General features: G+C 48.5%; 1 protein-coding gene across 3 annotated transcripts in view; it reads left to right on the top strand.

Moving 5' to 3' along the window:
* FANCD2 (FA complementation group D2) overlaps positions 1-16,215 on the top strand; it is an 82,653-nt gene that overhangs the window by 53,476 nt on the left and 12,962 nt on the right. For all 3 annotated transcript variants that reach the window (XM_075005577.1, XM_075005578.1, XM_075005576.1), the window contains exons 34-41: positions 3,865-3,992; positions 5,908-6,007; positions 7,264-7,386; positions 10,163-10,256; positions 11,745-11,816; positions 12,105-12,143; positions 12,837-12,911; positions 13,483-13,557. In XM_075005577.1, coding sequence (XP_074861678.1) covers positions 3,865-3,992; positions 5,908-6,007; positions 7,264-7,386; positions 10,163-10,256; positions 11,745-11,816; positions 12,105-12,143; positions 12,837-12,911; positions 13,483-13,557 — 706 coding nt within the window. The remainder of the gene's footprint in view (positions 1-3,864; positions 3,993-5,907; positions 6,008-7,263; positions 7,387-10,162; positions 10,257-11,744; positions 11,817-12,104; positions 12,144-12,836; positions 12,912-13,482; positions 13,558-16,215) is intronic.

The raw sequence follows: 16,215 nt of genomic DNA on the forward strand, positions 1-16,215 counted from the left end.
GAAGTATGAAAATAGGATTTAAGTTGCCATAAGACAGCGGTTCCCAGCGTCTTCCAGTCGGGGGCCTATTTTGGCAATTCAGGAAGACTTGGTGACTCAAGACAATTCAAAAACGGGGCAGGGGGAGCAGTGCCGTAACTAGCTAATTTTGTGCCTGAGGCAAGAATATAAAATTGTGTCCCCTCATGTTTATATATTAATAGTAGTTATTCCATAAAAAAGGGAAATACTTTTTAATTAAGTAACACTATTTATTTCAGTTTATTATTTTATTATTATACTTAATCTGAGTTATGGTGGGGGAAGGACTTACCCTCAAACCACTCCCCCTCACCCCTGGCTTAAACCCCACACTCTGAGGCTGGAGGGGCTGGTGGGGAGTCGCAAACAAAAAAATGAAAACTGAGAAATTCGCCACATAAATGAGAAAGGAGGGGACAAAAGGGGGGACAGGGGGTGAAAATTACTTGCAGAAACTATTAAGTGGCTCACCTGGGAACACAACAAATATGAAAGACACGGAAGCACTCTGGAATGCATAAGGCAGGGATGTCCGATGCTTTTTCCATTGGGGGCCACATGGCAATTTTTTAAATGTTCCAGGCGCTGAACACAAAATATCCCCAAGCCACCACCAGCACACCGCCCCCACCCCTTAACTGCTCCCAGCCTTAGACACTACCCCCCAGCCTCTTCACCAGGGCTGCTAGGCTGGGAGGCTCTCCCAGCAGGTAACTGTCATTAAAACCAATTAGCTCAAGTTGTAAGCTTTCAGCAGCTAGGCATAAGGTAATTGCTATTCCTAGTGATAGCTGCTGGAGACGGCAGCTATCTCTTTTGATAGATAGTTGTCAGAGGCAGCAGCATTAAGAAACTGCAAATGGCTTCTTTAACAGCCACGTGCAGCTTGGGTTGCCAGCTGGGCAGCTCCTTAACAAATCTAATGGTGACCCATGTTTGGGTCCTGACCTGTAGGTTTGGAATCCCTGCCATGAGAGAGAGCAGACACATCAAAGTAAGTCACTGTGCAAAATAAAAACGGAACACTTCAACTAAACCTAATACTCCCAGAAACTTGTTACATGCAATTTCTTACCCTGATTGTAGTTCTAGTCATCTTTTCTCACAAGCTGAAAAGTCTTGGGCCTGGTCCTTCCCCCTGCTCAGTGCCAGATGTTTCCAGCAGTTATCTGGGGTGGTACAGAGAGGTGATGTGGCAATAGCCCCTGTTGTTCGGTTCCCCGACTTTATATAGATTTTGCCCAAGGTGAGAATTCTTTGTGCTCAGTTCAAACTTTTCTCACCTGAAGTGGAAAAATGCAACATCCAAGGTGGGTTCCAGTATCAGGTATCCTAAACACAGGTCCTCCTGGGGACTCTCAGCCCCTCCTATGAGCTAGCTTACGGGAAAAACATGATCCATTTACAGATCATTATTTCTTACTAAAGAGTCAGCGAGTTCCTGAAGTACCATTAATGGCCCTCACTCAGCATAGCTAGTAATAAAAAATTTACACTTCCATGTTCCAAACTTAAGATATAAAAATAATACGTCCACAAAAATAGAATGTGTACACACAGTGGAGTGTAACTTTTCTAATGGTATGTCACATGGTGTATTTTGTATAAATCATAGTCCAGTTATGTCACTCCTAGGCATATTTCCATAACGAATAGGGAGTGCAACATCATAGTGTGTAGGATGGAAACACAGGGACATGTTCCTGTCACAGTTTTGTAACAAAGTCCCTTGTCAGCCTCTGTGGGTCCCTGCGCTTCCTGGCGGATCTGCGCTGCCTCAGAGACTCACGGAGGCCCCCCTTTTGCCCAGGCCCTTCCAAAGGCAGGGTCTCCGCTTAGTGAGCCATCCTCATCATAGGCAGGACCAGTACAGGGAGAAAAATACCAGTCCCCTTGCAGGCCCGCGCCTGCTCCAGTAAAGTGATCCCTCGGGGGAAGGATGGGGGGAGTCCAGACCCACCCTCTACCCTGGACTCTGGCCTAGGGTCCCTATGAGAACAAGAGGCAACCGGCAGGACCTTCACCCCTGCCCCAAAGTAGTAGCCTCACCCTGGGCCACTTCGCCCACCACTTCCCCGTGGTACCTTTTTGCTGTGCTCCTGCTCCTGTGGTGCACCTCCCAAAACCTTCCCCCCGCTACCAGATGGGGAGCCTTTTATAGGGAGCACAGGGCCTATCTGACCAATGAAGGTCTGGGCCTAGACAGGGAGCAGAAATGCATTGGCCCACCACCCAGTCTACTGTCCTTCTAGAAGGCTCCAGAAGCTTCCAGGTAAGGGTCTACCAGCGGGTTTACCACATAATCCAGTTTGGAAGTGCAAAGCAGGCACTTGGTGTACAGCTAACACCTTCATGAAGATGGATGGACTTTTTGTTTTCTGCAGAGGCCTCCGTTGGCAGAGAGGTGCTGCAGACCTGGCCCAGAAATCATATAAACCTTTGAATGAGATCGTAAACGGGGAAGCTACTTTTCTACCAGCCTCTTGTTTCATAACTCTCCCTGCATCTTATCAATACTCTCTACTTCTTAGACGTCCAGAATTGTGAGACACGCTGGACTATGGAACATAAAATTTTGTAATAATAATTTTCTTTCTCCAAACAGTATCTTCCAGAATTCTTCCCATCCTGGATGGCTCATGAGTCTCATACTAAATGGAATCATTACCGTACAGCTATCGCTGTTTCTCTGTTGTACATAGTAGCTCCCCTATTCTGTTAAGAGCCCTTAGACTGCTTTCACTTATGTCTCAGTGGGACTTAACACAAATAGAGAAGCAGCGGAGTGTACCAGAGCTCTGCCATCCTCTCTCTGCCCTCCTGCATGCCCCTTATACTGAGATAGGATGGAGTAGTTGGCCAGCTGAGCCACCCTTATGCCAGTGAGAAGCTCCACTCCATGAGGGAAATCTCTGTTGAGTGCTGTCTGATGAGAATCTTCCCTGTTGTCTCGTGCATTATTAGAGAATCTGGCCCTACAAATCAAAGGGATGCCGTCATTTGAAAATGCTGTGTCCAGTTCTGGTCACTCCATCTCAAAAAGATGTAGCAGAACTAGGAGGAGTCCGGAAGCAGGACATGAGAATAATTAGAACCTAGTGATAGTGAGAAGGCATTTTCAGGTTTTCTTGGCAAAGAAATGTAGGGGAAAGAACGGGGTAGAGGCTCAGGAAGGAGAGGGGATGGCAAATCAGGCGACGCTCATTACCAGGTTTTATGATACAAGAACAAGGGGACGAGCAATTAATTTGAAAGTTAACAAATTTGAAACTGATGTAAAGTAAGTACATTTTACACTGCTTGTGGAACTCATTGTCCCTGGATAACAGTGAGGCCTGGAGCGCAGTAGGATTCAGCAAAAGGAATCACCATTTATATGGGAGAACATCCACAGTGACATCAAGATAAAAACAGTCTCAATCCCCATGCCCAACCCAGCCTCCAAACTGGCTGAGATTAGGCAGCAGCTTCCTTATGGGAAGGTTTTTCCCATATTGAGACATCTGGTGTCAGTGTTCCCTCTAAGCTGAGCCCTTGGGCAGCTGCCCAGGAGAGATTCAGGTGCTGCCCAGCTGATGAGCAGAGTGTGCACAGTCACCCCCAGTAGGCAGCTTGAGTTTCTGTTGATGATGCAAATCAACATATGCTTTGGTGCACATAACAAAATGTATTCTGCCCATAGATGGAAAAAGCAGAGGGACCACTGTCTGGTGCTGATCATCATTGCAGATAGGATGTCAGGCTAGCTAGGCTAGTGGGCCGGCACTGCCTCCCTTTCTACGTAGGGATGTGATAGTGCCATATCTGCAATGTCTTTTTCCCGTTTCTTTCCTGTCTCTGCAGCGAGAGTTTTCACTACCTGCTGAACTTCCAGCACAGCGTCCCCAATTTCCAGTGTGCACTCACCCTCACTCAGCTCCTCATTGTCATTGCTGAAAAGCCTGTGGCCGGCTGGAAAAAAGATAAAATAGGTAATGTGGGCAGAGCCTCTTTTCCTGGAGAGGTTCTCAGCCATCCTTTACCTGTAATGCTTTGGCTTTGCATGTAGAAATTGCCATATTGTCGAAGTGTCAGCAGGCTGTCTACAGAATTCACTAATGAGAATAATGCTAAGTGTGTGGAAGGCTCTTTACTACCTGCTTTGTTATATGTCAGTCACAAAAGGAGACAATGTACAGCTCCATTGGCTGTTTGGGGTTTTTCTGTCCTCCTTCAGTCAGGAGAAATGAAAGCTCAAATGCAAGATGGCCGAGGCGAAGCATCTAACATTATTACCTTACTTAGGCCTGTTCTACATACAACTTTAGTCCTGATTGAACTGTTTGCATTAGAGGGAAGTTTTACTGATACAAGTAAATTGCTGCAACCACAGTTGTCAGACAATAATGCCATTATGAAGGTGCTTGTAACAGCATAGCATTCACATAAATTAATGAGAATAAGCTATAGTGGTATAACTGTATCTCAGTTGTGGGACTGTTCCGCTTTAATTATTTCTGTTCCTGACACAATACAGTAAAGTGATAGAAAAACTATAGACAAACAAGAGAAGCCCAGGCTGATTGGAGTCCCACATGGGCCGAAAGATCTTTTTGCATGGAACGTGCGAGGAAGCTCGCTGGCCTTCTTTTCCCATGTTCACTAGACAGTGCTGAAACTAAGAGTTCTAGTTTGCAGGCTGTTCTCTCAGCTGCAAAGTGTTGCACTGTGAGTGGTGCCTCTCTCAGAGGCACAAAACTCTTCAGACTTGTATGCAGTTGTAGTCCCTCCCTGGGATGACGTAGGAGTGAACTGTCTGTCCTGGAGAGTATTATGAGCTGCCCGTTCCCCAAAGCAATTCAGCCAGATTTGAGAGAGACTGGAATGTTAACAAAACTACAATAGGGCCTGACCATATGATCCTAGTCCACAATTACTGTACGTAAGTAAACTCTCACTCACTGCTAGGTGGTCTGGCAAGGTATACCAGCTGCAGGTAGGTGGATCTGTGTCTCTCTGAGTATGTCACCACTGCACCACACAGAAAAGCTCTTAACAAATTCATATATTCTAGGCTACACACTTGCCCTGTGAGACAGACACCAGCATGTCCAGATATGCCCCAACCAGGGCTCCCCTACTGCTGAAAAACATGAACACATACGAAAAGATGAACTTTAAAAGCAAGAAGGGGTAAAGATGGCTCACCCTGTGGATGCTGGAGCATCTCAGAGTATGGCCTATGTACAGGCTCTGTTGTCCCGTAACCATAGGAATAACAAAAAAACATTAACACTTACTTGATCATTCGTGCTCTTTGGCTATTTATGCCAGAGAAGCAGATGCAGCCTTTAGAGGTATGCAATTGGTTCTGATTACAAAACTGTGAACTGTAAATTTGACAGTTCAAATTACGTTAAAAGGCAGTGCCTAAAGGCAATGTTCACCTGTCCCTGGTACACTGTCATGTGAGTTAACGCTTGTATGTCAGCATTGGAAAATCTCATTTCTGGGGGGTGGATTTCCTCACGGGTGACACTTGTCCCCAGCAGCAGGATAAAACTGGTTCCACAAGTTTGACGGAAGGAAGGAGACCCACTGGAGCATTGTCGGATGTGAATGGACAAACAGGGAATGACTCAGATAAGCAGCAGTGTGCAGGGCCAACAACTTGCTAGATTTGTGTATAAATCTCATGTGGGTCAGGATCTCAGGAATATGCCTTTGTCAACTCCCTCAGCTGTAGCACTTTGGCAAGCACTGCATGAAGTGGAATTACATTGTAATTAGCCAGAAGCATTCAACTATCCAGCTTTTGTATGAGGGAGGAAAAATTTGTCTTGGACACTTGTATTCTCTGTGAGACATGTCTAGGACTGTCCTCACCTTATTGCTTATCTTTGACAGCTTCCCTTGCAAAGCAGTTCCTCTGCCAGTCATGGGTGCAGCCCAGCGGTGTGCGAGAGAAAGGTCGCCAGTTTGGTGATGCGCTACACTCTCTGCTCTGGTAAGTGCTTTGTTTCTGCTGCAGTAACTTGGCTGCTGAGCCAAACTTTTCTCATAAACAGCTGTTATCTCAGTGTGTTTCAGAAGTGTGACTAGCTCAAAGCCACGGGCTGTTTTAGAGTATTCAGTGTGTACATGGACTTAAATGCTTTTCCAGGAAGCCTTGTCAGGCCTGGGGGAAAAGAAGAAAATATAAGTGGCTCTTGAAAAACAGATTAAAGCAATTTTCATAGCCTTATTTTTTTTTCCAATCTCATACAAATAAGGCAGGAAGCAAACAGTAACTAAACATCATGTGCAGACTGTGTCCAGAGACTGATGTTTGTGCAGCTGCTCACTGGAAAATGCGGTTTCAGAAGCAACTATTTTAAAACCTCTTACTGTCAAAAGGATTTTAGTTAATGCCTTCAAAACTTTCTCAAGGTGTCTGGGAAATTGCTCCTACAAATCTGAAAATATGAAGTTTTTTTGGTTTTGGTTTTATTTAGCAGGGGATCAAAATCAGCCCTATGCTGATACCCCACTGTTGTTACCCTCACTCTGAAGGGGCACCCACCTCTATGTTAAACCACACAGCTGCAGAGCCAGGCCTAGAACTCTGTCCTTACACCTCCGGAAACACAAGACTCTACCATTTGAACTAAAGGAAGAACTTGATTAGTCCTCAGCTACAGAAATACCCCCAACCCTTATGACTTTTTTCTACATGAATTGGTCAGTACACCCTGCCCCCCCACCCCGACACACACACGTGTACATGCATTCTGGCACTTCGTAGGAGCCTTAGTGTAGTGTCTCCTCCTCCTGCTGTTGATGGCAATGGTAAAAAACTTAACTGAGATGAGAGGGACCAGGACCGACCTGAAACTAACCAGAACAGGTAATTGTTAATGTTTTTGCTTAATTGCAACCTATTTCTTCAGGTGTAGCTGCCCTGTCAGTTTAAGGAGTTCTGACTCTGGCACGCTGTGGGAGGGGAGACTATAACCAGCTACTGATGAGCTAGAGAAAATGGAAGACAGAGGCGTGTTCAGGTCACTGATTTTTAGTGAAATGTAGCCCGGGGACAGTTTGATGAATTCTTCTCGGACTTCACAGAAACATTCTCCACTGCAGTCAGAATAAATCTTACAATTTTAAGGCCCAGCCCGTTTTGCATGCCAAAGCTACAGAGCAGGAGTCAGGAATGGGTTTGTAATGGAAGCTGCTGCCCCCTCTGCACACATACTGACTTGCTCTCCTGATGGTTGGATTCAGTGTATATATGGAGCACACAGACAACATCTTGAAAGCTGTTGAAGATGTCGCCAGTGTTGGAGTCCCAGAGCTGATTAATTCTGCTAAAGACGGATATTCTTCTGCTTACCCCACACTGACCAGGTAACAAGATAATGATGACCTTGAATCTCATGTGCTGCGCAGTAGCATTTGCTGCCCTCTGATTGTTTTGGTCTCTCTTGTCCCATGTGAGAGTTTCAGGCTAATGTTGACACATCTGGGAACTGCTAGGCATGTTCTTAGCAGCGCACGTTAAACCTGTACAACGTCAGCTTTAGCCAGTGACTATTTCACCCGATGTCTGGAGCTGGGTCAGTGCTGCTCTTGCTGTCACCAGATCCGGGCAGCTGGAGGTTGCTGTTGGGTTTTGGCCCACCATTCCATCCATGGCTTGAGCTCCATGGTGGCGTGCGGGCGGATTGTTGTCCAGGCACAAGGCCAGCGCCCCCTTCTGTCTCAGGGGGCAGGTGATTCCTGCAGTTTCCACTACGTGTAAGGTGGCCACAGCATTCTCCCTGTCTATCAAGGAAGGAGGCCATGTCCCCTTGCTACAGCGCCTCATGCTTTGTGTAATTTGAGCCTGGAGTTCTGAGTCCAGAAAGCGCAACTGCGTTTCACAAAGTATTTGTTCCCCCTCCCAACCAGGGCGAGAAATCACATTATCGCTGTGATGGGTGTCAGAATGGTCTCAGGCAGTCAGGGTTTACCCAGCATTGGGCATGGCATCCACTAGGTCTTTGGGGACTGGATTGTGAGTGGCATTTAAGCAAAGGGCTACAGTGTACTTACGTCAATCAAGGAAAAACCTGTGAGGTGGTTTCTCTGCAGCCACCGTCTGGTTGCCTGGTGGCTTCAGAGATGTGATGTTGCAATTGCCCTGATGAGCACTTCACCCCACACATTGCAAGTCTGACCCTATGTATTCCTGTGCTATAAACATATAACTGCTCACTCTGCTTGTCACCAGTTGTCTCTGGTAATATAACATGTTGTTGTTGTTGTTATGCAGAGAGATTTACTGTGTACACAGCCGAATGGTCAGACCCTTTGTACCAAAGCTTTTGTTCTGCAGATGGGAAAGCGCTGAAGATCAAGGACTTTATCAGGGGCAGGGGATGGAAGAAGAGGGTCTGTGCAGTGAGGACGGGTGATAGGCATGCCTTGGGCTGGCTGTGTGAGAAAACCTGTGGTTCACTAGCCATGGGGAGTTGGCAGGGAGAGAGTGAGCTGACAAATGATGACTTCCTGATCTTGGGGTAGAACAAAGTGGTGTTCCAAAGACGTATGGTACAACAATTTGGAACTCCCGCGCACGTACTTTGATCACTGAACAAAAAGAATGGTGTGTATTGGTGGGGTTGCCGGTGTCTGTGTTCTGGATCATGATGTTGCAGAAGTTTGCAAGAGGGCAAGGCCTACACCATGGCATGGGGTTACTGACTACAGTGTAATTTGTCCCAGTATGCAAATTATGGGGCATGCTGTGTGCAACTGCCCAAACAGCTGCTAACTCCCCTCTGTTTACGAATATGTCCTGTTTTAAAAACTAGGAAACGCAATGGCAAACGCTTTGTTAATACGTTGTTAAAGTTGATTTGTGATATGTTGTCTCCTTGCAGAACGCTGACCCACGCAAAACTCAAACTGGAGAACACCAGGAAATGCAGAGTTTACTCTGCAACCCCCATTTTGCCTCTGTGTACAGCCCTCAGGATACCCTCTCACCAGCCGGTCAAAAGGGGGAGAGGGAGGAAGGTTGGTCCTGCCGCCTCCTCTCGTACTCCTGGTTGACAGTAGTCAGTGGTACATGATATATTCAGGTGTGTTAGGTGGACCTACAGTAAACGGGGCAGTTGTTGGCCCTGCTTGTGAAAGGTATGTTTGTGACAGGAGGTCATGTGAATTACTTGAGGATGTGTGTCGCAGGGTTTGGTTGTTTATTTTGCACCTGCTGTGTGTAAGCAAAGCGAAGAGCTGCATGTGTGTCTTCAGTATCTACTATGCAGCATGTCTGTGTAGAACCGTGTACTGTTAGCAGGGCATAGGGGCTTCGTTACAAAGGCCATAAACTGAGGGACCAGGGCAGCCTATGCATCTCTTAGCTGCATGTAACCCTGGTAATTGGAGTGTGGACAATGTCAAGTGTAGCTGTCATTAATGGTGGACGCAGTATTGTAGTTGTGTTGATCCCAGGTTGTTAGCGAGTCCAGGTGGATGCAGGAATAGCTGTTGTTGCACAGAAGCTGGTTCAGTGGACGATATTACCACACCCACCTTGTCCCTCTGAATGGTGGAGGCAGCAGTGAGCTCTGCTCGTTAGGGGCATGCTTGGAGATTTGCGGGTTAGTTTGAGGTATGTGACAGAGGTGTCTGTGAGAAATGGCTGGATGTATGTTTTCCACCTTGTGTGTGAAGAAAGGGAAGAGGTGCATGTGACATGCCTCATTTAGATGGAGAATTTTGCTCATCCTGTGTCCGGAGCTGGGCGTGAGTCGCCTGCTGGATCAGGTACCATCAGCATTAAGTGGGAGTATGGCGGGGTTCCAAAACTGTAGTGGATGTAGATATTTGTCCCGGTGGTCTTATTCCAGGCCTTGCTCCCATCTTATTTCGTGTTTAGGCGCTAAACAGATTTTAAATGTTGCTAACTTTCAGTTGGGTGAAGTTCTTGAACTTCTAGCAGTATCCAGCGTTCAGACCTGCTCTGGATGAGTTGCAGAGCCTTCAGTGTACCTGAGTGACTACCCCACTGCTGTTGCCTGACAACCCAGCTGTCTGTTTGAGTTTTCAGCCTGTTCAGGGAATAAGACCCCTACCAAGTGCATAAAACAGCTGCTCGTCAGTTTTTAACTAGCTCTTTGGCTTTTTTTCTCTCCAGGCAGACATTTCCCATTTTCTTCCAAGTGATGATGGCTCAACTGGAGAATTCAGTGCGAAGCATTCCTGCTGGGACGCCATCCGACTCCAGGGAGGTAGGCCAGCAAATGCATCTGAAATCTCCAAGGGGGAATTCATACAAGCCAAGCCAAGAAATTGCAGGGAAGTGCAAGAGTAATAGTGACTTAATATGATTACCTGACAGGGAGTCAAAACACTGACACCCAAAATAACCTTTTGAGTGTGGCAGTTGGCCGAAATGCCTATTGGCTAGCCAGCACCCTGGCCAAACTCCAGCAGCAAAGAACGTAGGCCATACTTACAGGACGGCAGGAAAGGATTTAGGTATGGTGAATAATCAGTTGAACACAAGAGCCACTGTGAGCTCATGTGATCTTGGGATGCTGAAATAGGGGAATCTTGAGTAGGAACAGAGAGGTTAATTTACCTTCCTCGCTGGCATTGGTGCAGCTATTCCTGAAATCATGTGTCCAGTTCTGGCGCACAGTGTTCAATAATGTTGATGAATTAGGGCTCAGAGAAGAGCCACATGAACAATTAAAGAATTAGAAAACCTGCCTTAACTGATAGACTCAAGGAACTCAATATGCGTAACTTAACAAAAAGAAGACTGAACGGGGACTGCATTACAATTCATAAATATGTACATGGGGAACAGATATTTAATCATGCTCTCTTCTGCCAGATGGAGAAACATATAGCACTGCAGTGACTGGAAGCTGAAACTACTCAAATTCAGATTGGAGATAAGGCGATAATACGTTTTTCAGTATTAGACTAATTAACCACTGAATTGATGTGCTAATTTTAAAATCTGAACTGGAGTTTTTTTGGAAAGCTCTGCTCCAGGAATATTTTGGGGCAGTTCCCTGGCCTGTGTTACACAGGAAGTCAACCTGGATAATCGTAGTGTCCCTTCTGGCCTGGGAATCTCTGAAAACAGGCACAGCCACGAAGAGGACTAAGCTGAGTAGAAGTGGAATAGATGGGGGTAAGACTTGTCTGGCAGCAAGAAGGGAGGTAACAGGTAGGGCGTCTCTGTTAGGATCAAGTAGCTGGATTTTACTTGCTTGCTTCTTTCCAGGTATTGTCGTTTGTGTTTTCATGGGCAACAAACTTATCTAGCAGTTCTGTCACATGGTGTGAGGGCGGGTTGTGGCTTGTGTCTCAGTGGCGCTGTGGCTGAGTGTTTGACGGTGGACAGGCCTTGCGAGCGGGGAAGAGGTTTCTCCTCAGCTGCTTCCAGGGTGAAAGGACAGATACGGTTGTCGGATGGAGAGAGTCTCTATCTGGCAGATGAGGGAAGCTGGAACTGGTATGAATGATTTTGACTTTCACGAGGTAAATGTCTGTGAAGTCTTTTCAGATGTAGGATCTCAAGCACCGTGTTCCTGTTTGAGAACATGTCCTTCCCCCTTTGAGTAGTGATGCTTGGGGCTCTGGGCTCTTGGCCCATTGCCTGCAGACACAGTGGGTACTGTACTGTGACCCAGTAATACGAAGGGAAATACAAGGGCTCTTTGAGGAAAACAGGACTGGAATACTGTGGTATCACTCCCCAGGTACAGCTAGAGAAGCTGCTGCATTGGAACATGGCTGTGCGGGATTTCCATATCCTTGTTAACTTGGTCAAGGTGAGCATGTTCATCTTTCCTTCCTTTCGCATTCCCAGCAGAATCCCCCACTTCCAAGTCTGAGCATGCAAGGAAAACAAAGTGACTTACGCTTTAGCCACACAAGATTCACCCCACCCCTGCCCCCAACTTAGATCTGGGAATGGGTCCACCTGAGCCCGTTTCTCACACTTCTAATGCTGGGGGTGCCATCAGCTAAGTGCTAGTTTTTACCTGCTTGCTCTTGTTCTCACTGCTCCTTCCCCTGTCCCAGTGGGGCTGACCTGGCTGTCTCTCCTCTCTGAGCAGGTCTTTGACAGCAGGCCCGTGCTCAGCGTCTGCCTGAAGGTGAGCAAGGACTCAAGATTGCTGAAAATGGCAGCCTGGCTGCATTTCAGAAACAGTTCCCTCAGTGGGTGGGGAGCAGTGACAGATCCCTTCTCTGTCCACCGGCTCTTGGGCTCTCTGCTCTCGTTCGTACCCAGGCTGCCTGGCAGCATGACTCTGCTGGGGCTGTACTGCCCCAGGCTCTGCTGTCTGTGGAGTCCTACGCCCAGAACAGGTCCAGTGAGGGCTTACCAAGCAGCCCAGGCAGCTGTCACGCTGAGCCTGAGGGTCGGCAAGGTGTGCCCCTCCATGGCTCTCTCTCCAGCTGGTACCTCACTGATTGGCTGCTTCATTGTTGTTTCATTTTGTATTCCTAGTGAAATGATATTGTCCCTATGCATGCCAGGAGCTTGAATCGCTAGCAAAGGGAACTGCCCCACCAGCAACGCTGCCAGTCGTGTTTGCAATTGGATTTCAGTGGGACTCCTCAGGAGATGGAGCTCCCAATCTAGCTGTTAAGTGGGAGAGATCTGGATGGGCCTTTAGAAGGGATTGCCCTAAAGACAGGAATATTTCCCTCTGACGTGAACTCCGTGCTCATGTGGAATTGTCCTTGGCTCAGTCCAAGGGGAGTTTTAAGTTTGGTTTGTGGAGTAGCCAAATGCAATAAGTGAAAGTGTGTGATTGTATTTAATCATCTTTGTGCATTCACAGTACGGCCGCCTCTTTTTGGAAGCCTTCCTGAAGCTCGCCATGCCTCTCTTGGATTACAGCTTTAAAAAGCACAGGGTAAGAACCACAGAGGCACAGCAGCATGCCCGAAATCCATCTGAAAGCTGTAGTAAGAGCAGAGTGCAGCAGCCATCTTCTTGAGTCCATTGCAGTAGTCCAATCTCGAGGACAAAAACATGTATCATGGACAGGCAATTCACACCCAGACATAACGGTTGGAGCCTCCTGGCCAGAGGCAGACTTGAGAAGAGCCATCTTTTGCACTTCAGCGTGTAGTCATCTAAACACAGATGAGATTAACGCAAGTCCCTCTGTTGTGAACTGGCTCAACTTGACCGTTGTGCAGAGCTTTAAATTACTGCATTGCTTCACATCTGGCGCACACATTCTCATGTTGGTAACATGACTGACACTGCCCCAGAGTTCAGCTACCTCAGGGCTGCCATGTCTAACTTGTTGGGTGTTTTCTGTGGCATGGGCAGAGCATATGTTTTTATACCTCTGCAGCTTTGGTATGATTGATAGGACAGCTGATACTTTCGCTTCCAAATTACTGTTTGTGATAGGAGCAAATTCTTATGGGTTTGAAAATAGAGCACCAGTGACTCAGGGGTCCTTTCCATTATAGGAAGACGTGCAGAGCTTGCTGAAAACTTTGCAGCTGAGTACCAGGCAGCTCCATCACATGTGTGGCCATTCAAAGGTAAGGGAAACGCTATGTTCTGTGCTAGTTCTTGTGTTTGCAAGGCCTTATTAATTCTGTGTTGATTTCTTTCTGTCCCCACTGCCTTCTGCAGGGGTCCCACACAGGACTCCTCACAGGAATGGGGCCAGGATAAAGCTCTTGTCATAGTCTGTGGCTTCTGGATGGTTGACGGTTCCTGACAGCAAACCTGCTCTGGGTGCAGTAAGCACAGACAGCTGCCTGCAGATTGTTCTGCACACTTGTAGCTGTATCAAGGGCTATGCTTCCCCAGTTTACTCGTCTGCTCAGCCTCCTCTCTTATCCCGGCCCTTTAGTCTGGAAGAGCTTGTAATTCCGTGGGAAAGTTAATAATGGATATGTCAGGGTCAGTCGATTTATACAAATCTACAGAATCACATATTCAGTTGTCTCACCCTCTGCCATGTGGCACGTGAAGTTCTTCTTCGAGTGTCCCCGTGGGTGCTCCACCATAGGTGACGGCTTGGCCGGCGCCGCAGATCGGATCTTCCAAGCAGTTTCTGCCGGACCGCGCATGCGCCGGTACGCACCGCTCCCTGGCGCGCTCCTGGCCATGTGCGCGATCCGGTCCCCGCCAGTTCCTCTCAACCGCCGTCGGCTGCAGACGGAATCCGACTAGGCTAAAGCCACATAGCGTATTCAACGACTTTATTTGTTTTTCTCTTTAAAGTTTTTCAGTTCTTAGGATACCATAAGTAACCGGTTGTTATTTTGCAAAAAAAAAAAAAAAAAAAACAAACAACAAACAAGCTACGGAGGGACAGCTCAAGCCAGTCCCAGTAACCAGCGCCGGAGGCCGGGAGCTAGGGCCATCAGCCCTCCTGCGGAGGCAGGCCATCGGACGGGGAAACAGCACAAAGAAGTGCTAAGTACCCACAAGCAAACTCAAAGACTCACCAACAATGTCCGCCTCAGGCTTTAAAAAATGTGAGTCCTGCCGAGAGGCGATGCCAGTGTCCGATGGGCACAGTCTATGCATAAGGTGCCTGGGGGAGTCCCATGTGGCACAAAAATGCGCCTTCTGTGCAAAGTTAACGACCAGAGCAGCGCAAAAACGGAGGAAAGTTTCTCCAACCCGATCCCTGCCGGCAGTAACAGTGAGCGGGACGGGAGGAGCGAGCAGCCCCCAGCCGCAGCAACAGCTGATCGGCGGCGGCACGGAGAGCCACGTGGAAGCGGCTCAGCCTCCGATGATCAGCCAGCCGCCCCGCACCGCAGGCAGGGCGGCGGCTAAGCAAGCGCCGGTACCAGCGGCACCGCAGACAGCGGCACCGATCCCCGGGGAACCGGCGGTGCAGGGCGCGCAGGCACGTAGCCTGCAGGCGCACAAGGACTCCGCACGTGTGGCACCGCCCTCGAGCGTGCCTAGCACGGTGCCGACGGGGCCGGGATCCCCCGCCCATCAGGGGGCGGAGTTACCTCCTCAAGGGAGGGGGAAGGCTGCACACAAGAGGAGGCATTGCAGCCCCTCTCCAGACAGGGCTGTGGAGCTCTTCTCTCACAGCCCTCCGCTCATGTTGCAGACTCCAACCAGAAGGCAGGGGCCCCCCCTAGCCTACCCGGAGCCCCCTTCTCCTTTCCTGCAATCAGCCTCCCCATGGCTGGCACCCCCCTCGCCCTTCCTGGGATTTGAATCGCTGGACTATTATGCAAAATCGCTCTCTCCAGTGTCTCGACAATCCCCCTCTCCCAGACACACAGGGTACGTGCAAAGGGAATGGTCAAGGTCACCTTCCCAGGAACAGTGCCTATACTACCATGGTCGTCCCCTCCACGCGGGGCATGGACACCATCGGCAATCTACCAGGGGGAGATCCCCACATATTACCTCGTACCCCCGAGGGCAATCGCGATCGGGGACGGAGACTCAAGCATCCCAGGGGGGGCTGGCCGTGGACCCACGAGATTTTCCCTCGCAAACCTCCAGCGAGAGGGCGCACCATCACCATCAAGAACCGGAAGGGTCCAAAGAAATGTACCCCAGCGGTTCCTCGTTTTCCTCCCCGGATGAGGCCACGGCTTTAGGGGACGTCCATCCCAAGGACGATCTCAAACAGTTTCAGGAGCTGTTTAAGAGGGTAGCTTTCACGCAAGGCATCCAGACAGCACAAGTGCAAGAGAAACATCATAAGCTCCTTAAAAATTTGAGCTCCCCGGCCTCCTCCAGAGTAGCAATCCCGCTTGATGAAGCGATCTTGGAGTCCGCCACTACCATATGGCAGACCCCGGCAACTATTCCGCCTGTCCAAAAGAGAGCGGATAAGAAATACTTCGTGCCGGCGAAGGGCATGGAGTTCTTGTTTAGCCACCCCCAGCCAAACTCCTTGGTGGTGGAGTCCTCGCAGCAAAGATTAAAAACATCTCAATTTAAAACAGGGGGAATGGACAGAGATGCCAAGAAGCTAGAGCTGTTCGGCAGAAAGGTCTACTCCTCCTCCACTTTAACCTTGCGAATGGCAAATTATGCAGCGCACTTGGCGAACCATAATTTCGACAACTATGCCAGATTAACTTCCCTCATGGACTCGCTTCCAGAGGACAAAAAGCCGGTCCTCAAGGCCATAGTGCAAGAGGGCTACGCGGCTGCGAGGATGGAAGTTCAGATTGCTTTGGACGTTGCGGACACGGCAGCACGTT

This window comes from Carettochelys insculpta, chromosome 11 (assembly GCF_033958435.1).
Source record: "Carettochelys insculpta isolate YL-2023 chromosome 11, ASM3395843v1, whole genome shotgun sequence".
NCBI classification, from domain to species: Eukaryota; Metazoa; Chordata; order Testudines; family Carettochelyidae; genus Carettochelys; species Carettochelys insculpta.